The sequence below is a fragment of the Falco naumanni genome, chromosome 3 (assembly GCF_017639655.2).
Source record: "Falco naumanni isolate bFalNau1 chromosome 3, bFalNau1.pat, whole genome shotgun sequence".
NCBI classification, from domain to species: Eukaryota; Metazoa; Chordata; class Aves; order Falconiformes; family Falconidae; genus Falco; species Falco naumanni.
This window is the reverse complement of record NC_054056.1, coordinates 92,323,971-92,338,146: the sequence shown is the minus strand read 5'-3', so window position 1 is coordinate 92,338,146 and position 14,176 is coordinate 92,323,971. Positions and strand designations below refer to the sequence as shown.

At 36.3% G+C, this 14,176-nt stretch overlaps 1 protein-coding gene across 1 annotated transcript in view; it reads right to left on the bottom strand.

The window, feature by feature from the left end:
* MTDH (metadherin) overlaps positions 1–14,176 on the bottom strand; it is a 35,036-nt gene that overhangs the window by 7,565 nt on the left and 13,295 nt on the right. Inside the window, exons 5-11 of the mRNA XM_040586204.1 lie at positions 13,975–14,043; positions 11,153–11,404; positions 8,938–9,024; positions 6,533–6,631; positions 4,091–4,215; positions 3,417–3,536; positions 942–1,061 (exon numbers count right to left, since the gene is read on the bottom strand). Coding sequence (XP_040442138.1) covers positions 942–1,061; positions 3,417–3,536; positions 4,091–4,215; positions 6,533–6,631; positions 8,938–9,024; positions 11,153–11,404; positions 13,975–14,043 — 872 coding nt within the window. The remainder of the gene's footprint in view (positions 1–941; positions 1,062–3,416; positions 3,537–4,090; positions 4,216–6,532; positions 6,632–8,937; positions 9,025–11,152; positions 11,405–13,974; positions 14,044–14,176) is intronic.

Below are 14,176 nucleotides of genomic sequence, written 5' to 3'. Positions count from 1 at the left end.
AACCTTGAATTAAGGCTGAACTGAACCTAAATGGAACAAATATAGTAGTATTTTGATGCAGGATATTTAGAATAAGCTGAAAGTATGTCTGAATGTGCTTTTCAAGGCACGTGTTCTCAATAAACACTTTCTGCACTTTTCCATTGGTTACCTGCAGCCTCTTGTAAAATATTCCATTCTAAATATTTTCATTTGAATTTTAAGACCTTGTTATCTTTTACAAAACAAGTGTTTAGCAATTAAAACTCAATATTCTGACAGATACTCTTTGGTACCAAACTGTCTCACTGGTATTATTCACTCTTTATGGAATGCAAACCCAACACCACTAGAAATATTAAATACTTTGCTTCTTCCTACAATGATGCTTGTAGGGTAACAGTATCTAAAAAAGCTCCTACTTGGAAAAGGATTAAAAAGAACTTGTATTGTCTGGAATCTGTTTCAACTGTGAGCTGAAGCAAACAGTCTGTGAATTAGTTCAAATAAAACCTTTTCTTATTCAGGCATTAACATTAAGCCCAGCACACCCATTGAAAATAAAGTCTAGACTGTATTTAAGTCAGAATACAGTAAGCCAGTAACAGTTTGTTTTGTTGCAGTGAAACAGCAAAAACGCTATTCGTCTTGTGCTCGGACCCATTAGTTCTTTGGTTTCCATATTTCAAAGTTTTAAACTATTGCTTGAATATTCAAACAAGAAAATAACTTGACAGTCATGAAAGTGACCACTGATTTAGAAAATACTGCTTCGCAAAACTTGTAACTAACACATCTAAAATCCAACCTCTCAATCACCTTTACATTCATAAACATACAGCCTGAAACAGTATTCTTACTGTAACTTTACCTACACAAATTAATGTTTCAATGAAGTTTGAGCACTTCCAAATCCAAAATGTAACATAAACGCAATTTTGTATCCAATTTTGTTTCCCTACCTTAGCTGGTTCACTAGTACTCATGGTCTTCAGAGAAAAAGCTATTTCCTGCTGTGGCTGAACTTTTGAGGTATCCTCCCGAAACTCCTCTCCAGCTTCTCTATCCAGTTCTTCAGTGTCCTACAAAAGGGGCAGAGGGGAAGGGAAAAAAAAACCAGAAATAGCTTGTGTTTGCAGTAAAATTCTGACTCTTCTTCCCTGCATATCAGTTTTTTTGCCATGATCAACTTCAACTAAGAAAATCTATCTTAAAATACCTAAAAAAAAGTAGTGGGCTGATACTAGTCTACACTAACACTCAAGTTTTATAGAATGTAATAGAAAAATACCTATAGAACCCAATAAAGCTCAGAAAGCAGTACTCTTCATGCAATTCACTGTCAAAAAATCCTGCTATGTCTGAATGAATGACACTTCACACTCCTGTGAAATTATGAGGATATGAAACTAAACTGCAGTTACTCTAAAAACTTTGTAAAAGTATAATGAGACTTGACAGCCCTCAACTCTGCTTTGTTACAAGCAAAACACACAGAAACTGAAAATATACCCGAAGTATCCAAGAGTCTCAACCTTTATTCCTTAAACACTCTAATGGTGAAAGTTTTTGTTTTACATGAGGAATTAGGTTACATTTTTTATAGCACCAGAAGAATTCTGTGGTGGTGAACAGTAAATACAACACAGGTCTCCAGTTTTAAGCTGGAAGTACCTCTTGAAACATTGTTCCTTCACTTACTTCCCCCAGAACCCTGTGAAAAATGCGGCCATAGCTTAGGTCTGTTGATTCTTCACAGCAAAGAAAACATACTGCCTAACAGCTAACTCTGAAGGTAGCTTCCACCGCCCTGACAAACACTGAAGTCAACAAACATGTGTTAACGACTTAAGTACAATCAGTGAGAAAGATGATGGTGTTTAAGTGAACGTGTTCAATTTTCAGGGGATAAATATATGAATTTTAAGTGAGTTTGAAGTAGGACTGGCAAGTTACCGAAATGCTGTAACAATGATAACTTATCTGTGATGTATTAACAGTTCTCTTTGCTCCTATCAAGCAATGCCCCCTAGTTTTCCATAAAAATAAACATGAAAAATTCCTCTGTAAACTGATGATCTCAGACTGATGGATTGAATGAAAAAGTAACAAAATCAGAATGGTTGGAGACCAATGGGTAGAATAAATGGATCTAGCTATCCTAATACGAACAGTAAGATTCCATTTGACAAATACAACTTAAAAGGCAGCTCACAGGCAACAGAAAAAACCTGTATTTCAGAACACACTCACTGACCTCAAGATCCATGCAAAACATCCACAAACACCTGTTAACCATAACATATTAATCTTGACTTTAAACACTTAAGAGTCACTGAAGATACAAGAACATAACAGATTTCAATTACAAAAAAACTGCAATACTAGTACCCTCAGTTTTAATTTGCCTCATAAGAAACTGCAAATTGGCACAAATATCTACCTCCACATAGACAACTTTAAAATAATTATATGTAATTTGAATTTAACCTTTTATAATTGTTTTAATAAAATCTCAGACTGAAAACACAATCATGTTAAAAAGCAAATCCAAAGCGACACTTTCCCTCTCTCTCCAATTCACCTTGTCAGATTCAACTGAGCATTTAACATTTTGTAAACAATGCAAATTATGAATAGCTGCTACTACAAGCAGAAGCAGGATATATTCTGAGCATGAGCTATTAAAACCTTTTTCCTGTTAGGAAAGTACTTGTCTTCACATATTCAAATACTATTCAATTGCCAAATGAAGTGTGATCTGCTTTTTCTATTTTTACAAAACTCTGTTTCCATGTAATTCTTCAAAAGCTATTTAAGTAACAGAAAACTCCAACTATCCTCAGTTTGCAAATACTACCTCATTCAAATCTGACTCCCAATAGCTCCACCTACCGAGTTCGAGGCATTGATACTTGCCATTTCACATAAATCAAGTTACAACAGTACTCCAGAAAACCACTATATTCTCATAGAACTGTACTTTAAGATAGCCTAAGAGAAACCTTCAATTTATCTCATTCTCCTAGCTAGCCATGTCCAAGACAGCTGCCTTCCAAAAGACAGGACGAGAAGACTTCCCATGCAGAGGAAAGCTCCTCCTGGAAGCATCCCTACAGTACAGAATCCTGATGTGATAGGAAATAAATAATTCAGGATAAATACTTTCCACATACTTCATGTTTTCCATAAATCCAGCAACCCTACATTGGATTCACAAGCCAAACACAGAATAATTCAAATTAAAAGAAATACTAATAAGAGAAGGATTACTTTAACTCTTGAGAAACAACAGTAGACAATTTATAAGTAAACAATACCATCAGGAAAAGAATTTCCCAAAAATAATTTTTGCTTAAGACACTAATATATAAAAATAAGACTTTGTGAATTCCTCACAACTGCTTTTTCGATTATCCAGATTTTGTTCCATTTACCTGTGCAGGAGAGTTAGCTTCCTCACCCTGCTTCTTCTTTTTCTTCTTCTTTTTCTTGGACTTGCCACTTGTAGAACTCTGAAGTACTGGTTCTGCTTTTTCTCTTTCATTATCTGAAGTCTTCATAAGGGAATACAAGTTCTTTAGCATTGAAAAATTACAGTGAAACACATCTTCTATAGACTAAACAAATTAATAACTATAAGGAATTTAATTGCATATAGAAGTATAAATGAACACAATCTTATCTGTTTAGCTCATTTTAGGAAGACCATATTCTTTAAATGCTACCTGGCAATATAGGTACAGGGTTGGGAATGAAAAAGATAACAGAGCATCATGTACTCGTGCAAAATGTTGTTTTTCATAGAAAGAATTAAATATTGTTAGGAAGTATTTATGAAAACAGATCTAAATCCTCTTAGTCTACAACAATAAGGTAATCCTTATATTATGGTGAGACAGTAAAATTTGACATGGAGCTAAGTGGCTTCCATTTTCTCAGTAACAACATTGAGTATTTTCCTTCTCTACGTATAAATTCAAGAATTGTGCTACTCTTACCAGTGTAAAAGAGATGAGAGATTACCTTTATCACCACCTTTAAGTTACTTTAAGAAATAGCAGTGGTAAAGGCAAAGTCTTGGAGCTAAGGAGAAAATATCACCTTTTACCTTCTGAACATCAGGTATCTCTTCAGGCTGAGGAACAGAAGCAACTTTTTCTTCATCTACCCAGTTTCCCCACTCTTCTGCTGGTGCATTCCAATCAGAGCTGGGATCAGCTGAAGAAAGTCCGTCTACAAAGATTAAAAATATTTTCAGGAACATCTCCATACTTTTCAGGTGCTCTTTGACAGTTTAAAAATAATAATAAAAAATCTATACATAAACCCACTTCTTTATATCAAAATATAAACATTCATTTCATGTATTTCTGGAAAATGTAAAGATATTAATGACAGCTGGAAGACTTTTATAAGTAACGAGCAAGACATTTTACAGAGCAATCAGACTGCAAACTAGTCACAGCAGCAGCAGCAAGCTCGATGCAATTGCTTTGAGGTACTTTTCTACACTATATGAAGAGGGACAAAATTTGAGAGTTGTACTCTATCTTAAACCTTCTTCCTAGTTTGCAAAAAAATTAAGCTGAACTGTAACACTGATCAATCTTACCTCAGTAAGAATCCTTTACGAGTGATATATCTGACAGTAAATCTTATCAAGCCAAAAGTCATCTTGTAACGCTGACATTTTTTAACAACCTTATTTTTTCTAAGACTAAGTCCCTACTCCATTTCGCTATAGTTCATTTATGATGGTACATATTTATGTTGTCACAAAGGAGTAACAGATTTAAAGGGTGAGTTATATAAAAATTAAAAATTTCTGAAAGGAAGATCTAAGCCTTAGACTGTCTGTTTAGTAGAAAGTTACAGCAAGCCAATTTTAAACCAGAACACCTTGGAAAAGATCATCTGCCATTTCACATTTATATTAACATCAAAAATATTTCTCACCCTCAGACTATGCCAAACTGAAGAAGAGGCAAACTTGGTCTGTCAACCACAGTGGGATTCAGTTTAAACATTTGAAAATTAGTCAGAATGAAAAGCAGTAGTAAGCACAATTAAGTTTACTCGCAAACATTATGAAACCAGATACACGCTAAGAGAACTCAAGATTACTTATAATAGATTCCCACTTCTTGCTTTCATATAAAAATATTACCTCAATTACATTTACTTTGGACAATTAAAATTTACTGATTTGAAAAAAATCACTGCCCAACATAAAATTATAACATACCTACTGCCCTCTCACTACTTGCTTAAAGGAAAAAATCCAATATTTTTGTTAATAAAAATAAGTATTATTTGTACATACAGTTAATTTCCTTGTCCTGAACCTGATATAGTAAGCTGTATCTGTGTACCACATGGGAAGTTTTAGGCCAATTTCCCTGCTTCTGTTATCATTCACTTGAATCAGTTGACAGCTATGACCAGATTACAGAAGCTACAGCCATAAACATCCTATGCTCAAAAATGTGAATAAATCACGTTTTGATAATACATAAAACCGATTACTTTCAAATGACTAACTGAAATGTGCTTCCTTCATCCTTAAACAAGACAACAGAGAAGTTTCAAAACAACCTGGTATCACAGCAGTCATGACAAAACTAGTGGAATCAAGGACTGCATCAATCCATTCCACTTTTGCAGTCATTAAACAGGAAGCTGTTCTTATAGAGAAGATAACATGCAAAGCAGCTTTTCTGGTCAACTTGAGCAACATTTCAGGCAAATAACCTAATGAGAGGCACAAAACTGTTTTTCTTAAACAATCTCAGAGCTGAGTGAATAAAGCTATCAATTACAAAGGCAGTTCAAATGGTGAATTTAAGGCTGAAGCTTTCTTCACAGGTAGTTTCACTAGGAAATATTTAGGAATGGCTGTACCTTTATTATAATACAGCCCTGTTCAGGGAGACCCCCTGTGATAAAGAACTACAAGAATATTTTAAAATTGGCAGGGAAGGAAAAGGGGACAGGAAACACCAATTTTAGCACAATTCCCAAGTAATTTCTGTGACTTCTATCCTGCATATGCTTTCTATACACGTAAGAACTTCCCTATGTTTTCTAAACAAGAAAGTAAGTTAAACTAAATACAAGTGCCTTATGTCATGTTAAGTTTTCAGTAAGGTACAAACGTGTAAAAGTAAACTCTGTGAATGAAATATAATCTGCTAAATATGTCATTTGCCGACCTGCAGTAGATTTTTCTCCCCATTTGCAGTAAGACTGTTTTAATTGATTACCAAGATTTTCTAGCAAAAGCCAGAACTACCTTAAAATGCATGAGCTTTCTCCCTTCTGAATTTCAATGTCCAAGTATTTTTCCTAAAAACTAACCATTTTCTATTATCATTCATCAAAATACTTCTTCCTGCTTTCTTCAAACTGCCAACTAGCTTTACAGAAATGAAATGTTCCAGGCTGTTCTTCAGATGCTCACTATTGGCTAATACAAGTAGGTAAGTAACAGTGACTATAAAGTAACAGTAATTAACAAAATTTTCTTTATGAACATTTTAGAGGAACATACTTAACCCAGACCATTCGTCATCAACAGGGGGTTGAGCATGACTTAAATCCCACTGAAAATCCGAAGCACCAGCCTGAGAGACTGATTCACTGTTGGATCCTGAAAGGCAATAAAATTATACTCATAGGTTAACAAGCTTCCCCAGTTTTCCTGGGTGAAAAAATTCCAATCAAAGTAGGAAAGGGAGACAGGAGGCTCAAAGAAAAAAAAAGTCTGATTCTAAGGACTGCACAGGACAGGAAAACTACAAGGGTCTTGAAAATTACATATATTCAGAAAACAAGGGAACTGAAGAAGGAAGACAAAATTAAGTCAGGAGAAGAATGGGGGGGGGAAGAGGCAAGGGTGAATAGCAGTAATCTCCTCAAACTGAAAAATACAATGAAGTTTTATGGGTAGAAAAAATATTACCCTGTATCAGTAAGAACCCTTACAAGGAGAAGCTTAAAAGAAAAGAGTACTAGAAAGAAACCTCATCAATTACATTGCAGATCTAGCAATCAAGTTACTTATTACTAAGAATCCAATTCTCATTTCTGAGAAAAAGTTCCAGGAACATATAAAAGCAGCACGACAAACAGTAAGGCCAATACCGACCATGGTAACAGAAAGTGTTAATAATTATGTTAAGAAAAACAGGGCAACAGCAAACAGATCATTTTATACAACAATAACACCAAAAAAGCCTTAATTGTGAGAGAAATAAATTTATTACTTTATGATGAGACTTACTTTGGAAAGGATGTTTAAATAGAACCACAGGTACCTGAGTCTATTTTATAAACACCTCTGCAAGAGATACCTCAGATGACATGAACATGTTCTCATTTTTTGCTAGCCAGTCACAAGTGAGAAGTAAATATTCATGTGGTCACTCTGCATCACAACATTGTTAGCCAAGGTGCAAAGAAGATTAATATACTTCACTGTCTTCACACTTCTCTCTCAAAGTTGGAATGGTAGTATTGCAGATGAATCTTAGCCTGTTGTCCCACTTTATTAAACTTAAAGTTTTAGCCTAGAGACAGAACTTAAATTCAAGTGGCTCCATGGGAAATGTTACTTTGTTACAACTCTCTGTACAATTAAGACTTTGGTTTTTCTTTAAGACAAGGTTTCTGTAAGTTTTCATTAAGTGAACTGTCCTTTGGGAAGTCTGATAAATTAGGCCTTGGCATTTATAATTTTTGTTATCCTGGCTCAGATGTGCATAGAGAATGAAGCACTCTGAGCTGTAGGATACTGAGCTCAAGTTCAACAGTTAAAAGACTGTAAACTGCAATACAAGTAAGTATATCCTAAATGCATAAGCACTTGGCCAGCTACTTCCTAGAAGAAAATAGCTATGGCAAGCTCAATAACTTCAGTAAGCAAGAGCAGAAAACCTGACATATGATCCCTTCATTATATATATTAAAAAAAAAATCACAGTAGCACTTGTGTCAGGAAATTAATACACAGAATTTGTTACGAAGCCAGGTTTGCACTCCAAAGCATTTTGACCCTTCAAAATCAGAAAACCCCAGAGCTCAGCTTTCCCACATGTCATACAGAGAAATGACTTCAAATCCTGCCTATGAAACTTATTTTGAAAGTAATGCTTCAGTTCCTTGAAGGGGGAAAAAAAAGTCTCCCAGCATATCAGGGTAAACAGACTTTTCAAGAAAGCAATCTTCCCATCTCCAACTTCAGATGCAGCAACACTGAGAAATCTCTTATGCCCATTACTTAGACTCAAAAAACCACACATCGCTGATCTAGCTTTTGATTATCCATTTCAAGGGCAACAAGGCTGGCAAAGAGTCGAGAACAAGTCTTACAAGGAGTGGCTGAGGGACTGGGGTTGTTTAGTTTGGAGGAGACTCAGAGAGGATTTTACTGCTTTCTGTAACTACCTGAAAGGAGGCTGTAGGCAGGCGGGGGTGGGTCTCCCAGATAACAAGTGACAGGACAATAGGAAACGGCCTCAAGTTACACTAGGGGAGGTTTAGATTGGGTGTTAGGAAAAATTTCTTCACTGAAAAGTGGTGAAGCACTGGAACAGGCTGCCCAGGGAGGTGATGGAATCACCAACCCTGGGGGTGTTTAGAAAAATGTGTAGATGAGGCACTTATTCACACGGTTTACCGATGGACTTGGTAGTCCCAGGCTAACGATTGGAATTGATGATCTCAAGGGTATTTTCCAACAGAAATTATTCTATGATTTAAAAATCACCTTAGTGCATAATTTCAGCATCACAAAAAAGTTTTCCAAGCTTTCATAGAACGTGTCTTCTACCTGTTTCCAGTTACCAGACTATTTTCAAAGAACAATGAGAAAGATGCATATTAATAGAATTTGTCAAATGTTATTTCCACCTGGTGGAGAGAAGAGTGGAAACATGTCTGCAAGGGCATACATACCAGAAACTCCAGGAGTTAATCCAAATGAAGAGAAAGTAGTAGAATTCTGTTCAGAGGTATTAATCCTTGCATCCACATTCCAAGCAGCTGTGGCAAGGAGGTGGTGGTGGTGGTGGCAGGGGGGGAGGAAAAAAAAACAACAAAAAAACTTCACACTGTTGGCAACACTGAAAAAGTTAACTATTTCATTATGAACAGGGTCAGAAAAACAGAGGACATTCCAGCTCTGTTAACATTTCACACAACTGAGGGCATTATTTCACTTACTACATCAGGAAATCACTACCGAGATGAGACTGTATGAACACTCAGCTTGAATCTATTTTCAAGCTTTCTAAGATCTTCCCTCTACAGCCTTTTGTATATATAAACTTCTCAGAACAGAAAAGTAAATGTTTTGAGCCCCACACTATTATTCTTCCCATTATTGCAATCATCCAAGTTACTAAATGAGTATTTATTAATCTGTAGATGAAACCTGTCTTGAAGCATATTGTATATTGGTTAAAGAACAGAATTGAGTTCAGAGTAATTTTTGACAAAACAGGACATATTGCTTAAAAATTAAGATATACTTGACTGTTCAGTGTATGGTAGAAATTAAGCAGAAATAATCAGAGGCACTAATAGCATCAATGGTTAGAATGTGATTCTTAATAAAACCTATCGGCAGCTTTTATTTAGAATCATATTTATTTAATTGGGTGGGTGGGCACTCAAAACTGGACATAGTATCCCAGATGTGGTCCAAGAAGGGAAAAATCACTATCCCCAATCTACTGGTTCCTGTTAATACAGCCCAGAATACTCTTTGTGTCCAGCTTGGTGTCCACCAGGACGCCTTATCCACAGAGCTTCTCTCCAGTCAGTTCCCAGCCAGGGGTGCTTCCTACCCAGGTACAGCACTTCACATTTGCCCTCTTTGAACCTCCTGAGGTTCCTGTTAGCACATTCCTCCAGCTGGTTTAGGTCCCTCTGGATGGCACCCCTGATCTGGACTAAATCAACTGATTCCCCTCTCCCCAGTCAAGTTTGGTGTAATCTGGGAATCTGATGATTAACACTCTGTTGCCTCCTCCAGGTCATTTATAAAGATAATAAACAGGACAACTCTAAAGTACAGGGCCCTGTGATATTCCCCCTTGTTACCAGCCTCCAGGCAGAGTAGGACTCACTAACCACTACCTTCAAGCCTGACCAGTTTTTCAACCACCTAACTTAGATACAATAATATTGTGAGACACAGTGTCAAGAGCATTACTGAAGTCATCATAATGGATGTCCATTGCTCTCCCCTCACCCACAAAACTAGTAATTTTACCAGAAGCAAATCAGCCTGGCCAGGCATGAAGTATTCTTGGTAACAAAAACATCAAGCTGGTCCCAGTCACTAAGAACTACCTTATTAGAATATACACCAGAATACAACTAACTGGAATATGAAAAAAACTCTTTGACTCTACTTGGCAATAGTATAGCTTCCAATGGTATAGCAGGTCCAGCCTCAGGAACAACATTTCAAGATATGTGAAACAAGTAAAAAAGGTCTAGACTAAAGCAATGCTGCTGACTACAAAGGAATATTGCTCTACAGAAAAGGCAAGGATCACTTACACTGAACAGTCAGAAGGACTGTATTACAGCATCTACTAAGTTAAAGGCTGTTGCCCAGAATTCTCCATTATTATTATGGACAGTATAAGTGATAGAGGCATAAAATTGTACTGAGAAGACTAAACCCGATTTCTAATAAGAAAACCAGTGTAACACTAAACATCATGAGAGCTGAACAATCTTTATGCCTGCAGCCTAAACAAATATCTGCCAAAACCGAACAGTTGATTTGATCATGTTCGATCAACAGAATAGATTTATGACCTGGGTTTTAAGACATTCATTAAAAAAAAGTAGTTACATTTCAAAATGGCTTAGTATTCACTTTCAGAATTTTAAGAAAGTGACATAAAAAATTTGATTCCTTCACAGAAATCAAATTATTTCAGATAAATTCCACAAACTCTGTTAAACTGTAAACAAGACACATAGATGTTAAACCACCAGAACTTACAGTAAACACACTGCTTAGTTCACATTTCCCCAGACCACTTCAAGATTTTTTAATATATAAACATAAAGCTATTTATGAGATTCACTACCAAAAAGTATCTTATGTAAAAATGCTTAAGTGAAGCAAGTTTTCTTTGGAATAGCTTACCAATAGGAGTGAACAAAGAACGCTCTTTCCAGGGCCTGCCCACCAGGGTTACACCCCAGTCCTTTCCATTTCCATTAGCATCTCCAGCATCCTGGCCCCAAGCCAATGTCTCAGTCTTCCTCTTCCCAGCTGCAGTTGAAGGAACAGATGTCCATTTCTCCTCCCCTACACCAATCTGTGAGGAGATTTTTACAGACTTCTCGTTCCAGCTTCCTCCATTTACTGTATGGCTTTCACTCAATCCTGGAGAAACTTAAATACATGCATAATGAAAACATTATTTAAATTAAGAACTGGATGAAGAATTCAAATATTACTTATGTGTACATACACTTAAAAAAGAAAGTACAAATGAACAGCAGCTTTGCTACACCAGTGTGACAGAGAAGAGCTGCTGCTCCGCCTCAGCTGATTTTCCAGTTCAGATGACACGCACCATCTGTCTACCAACTTGGAGAGTGAGGAAAAAACAGCATTAAACTACACTCTCCTTCCTGCATCCCTTTCTTTATAGGACTGATACCTTGGTGAACCAGATCCTTTAGATTAAAAAACAAAAAAAACCCACAAAACAAAAAACCAAGAAACCCCACACCCAAAACAAAAGATGAGGGGAGGAGGGTAGGGGGTGGGTAGTGGCTACTTCCAACACTGCTTACAGAGTATGGTGATGATTTGTGGAAAACCTCACACACTAAATGGAGAACAATTTGTTTTATAAACGCATACAGCAGTTCTCTAAGCAGGAAGTAGAAGAAACGACCAAGGATTAGAAAATGCTTCCCAAACACTACACGGAATTTACAAAGGGCATAGCTATCATATTGACCATAGTGTCCATCAAGGTTAGAGGAAAAAAATAATAATGGTAACACTCGAAATAAATTATTTTACATTACACTAAGGTAAAAGACCACAGGACTGCAACAGTTTACCCTGATGAGAAATTACTAGCTATAGCAAGTTTAATGTATACTTTGAGAGCAGTCAGTAGTACACCGAGACATGAAGGTAACAGTAATTTTTTTTTTTCATTTATGTCCCTATAAAACAAAGTGCTGCACCCAGCCTGACCTCATATATATCACAAACCTTTCTCAAAGGGTTCTGTATATCAAATCCTCTCTTTTTACATATGCAGTGTAAACAACAGGAAAAACTGATTTACAAACAATTAAGAAATACCTGCATATTGCAAGTGTAACACTTAAATAGTCAGCCAAAACCTGATGCACAAGTTGGTCAATATTATGTGCCAACAAAAACTACAGACCAGATATTTTATTCCTCACATGAACTCATAGCTCGGGCAGCATGAACATACCACATTCAAGGCAGCTTCACTGGCAAGGAATTGATTAGGTGATGCCTACATTTTCTCAGACAAATTACTTCCAACACAGACATCTGTCAGGTCACTAAAAACTGTGTGCCTAAACACATCGCCTTTTCTCCATGGCACTAACATTGTTCATGTCAGTCAACATCCTTTAAGGATAATAGGACATCTTAGGGGAAGGCAACAACAAAAATAGCAGAGACAGAAGGCAAACAGTAGCTGCTAAAAACCAACTCTTTTGCAAACCTTGCAAGACGACAGCTGAAGTCCTGAAGCAGGAGCTTGATTACTCCGTTTATCATGCTACTCTCCTGTCACAAACATTTACCTTCTATACCACCAGCAAGATTTCACAGAATCACAGAAAACTCAAGATAGGAAGGGATCTCTGGAAGTCACCTAGCTCCACCTTCTGCTCAAAGCACAGCTAACTTCAAAATAATACCACATTATTCAAGTTCCGAAAAACATAAATGTGGATTGCCCAGAGATGCTCTGAACTATCTCAAAGAGCTTTTCACCTTGTGGCCAGTCAGAATTTCCCTTACTGAAGCTTGGCGAGGGCCTCTTGATCTCTCATTATGCGTCTCTGAATATTAGAGTTCCCTCCTTCTGGGCTACAGTCCAGGAAGTTTGCACATGAAGTAAGTAAAGCTCTCAAAAACCAGCAGCGTGATTCACTTTCTGGACTTGGACGCTTTTAATAACTCATTTGCTGACTCGTTTAATTACACTAACTACTTTTCATTAAAGCAACACCACTGATGTTGGCTACGAGTACAAAACCACCATTGATTTCATTATGCTAAACTAATTTACTTCAAGCATTACTATAGCAATGTCTCTTAGTAGAAAACTGCTAAGACTCACTAGTTGATCGCAGCCTAAAAATAGCCAAATACTTCAACAGTTATGTCTATGATAGTATCAGGTATGTAAACATACATTCATATTTAAGTACTTGCAAAATTAATGTATTTAAAATATGCCTCTCAAAGGAGTATGTAAAGAACCCAGTGACTTGTGTATACAATCTGGAACAAGTCCAAATTTTGCCATAATCAGGACTGGTATATAGATAACTGCAAAATCTCAAAGATAAGTTTTTTTTCGAACAACTAACCAATTCATTAACACAAAAAAATGAGTAAGTTTGAAAAGCTAGCATAAAGAATTTTTAAGTGAAGCCTGAGAATAAGATGTACTGTTCTGGAAATAACAATTTGTACAATAGGTAATCTGTCTGAAAAATCTACATATTGAACCTTTTTTCTACACATACTATTCTCAACCTGTTAAGAAGTAACTGCAACTTAGAAGTATAACATTTACATAACTAAAAAAACCAGCTGCATAAAGTTCAGTGTTATTAATAAAGATAAGATCAGTAACTGCACAAAATCCTGCACCAACATTTTGTATTTTCACTTCTGTAAAACACTTTTCTAGTTACTTAGGATGCCTAATAATGAAAGCCTTTTACCTTGTGGAATTGATGACTCCCCTTTTGCAGGTTTAGAGCTGCTAACCTGTGCATTCAGAAGTACATCACCTGATAAAGAAGTAAGAGAAAACAGAGCTAGATTAAGTTTTTAATCAAACAGCAATACCTATAAAAATCTTAGAAAAGTAGCCATTACTGATATTCTAAGGAAAAAAACGCAAATACCTCAAAGTAAATTACG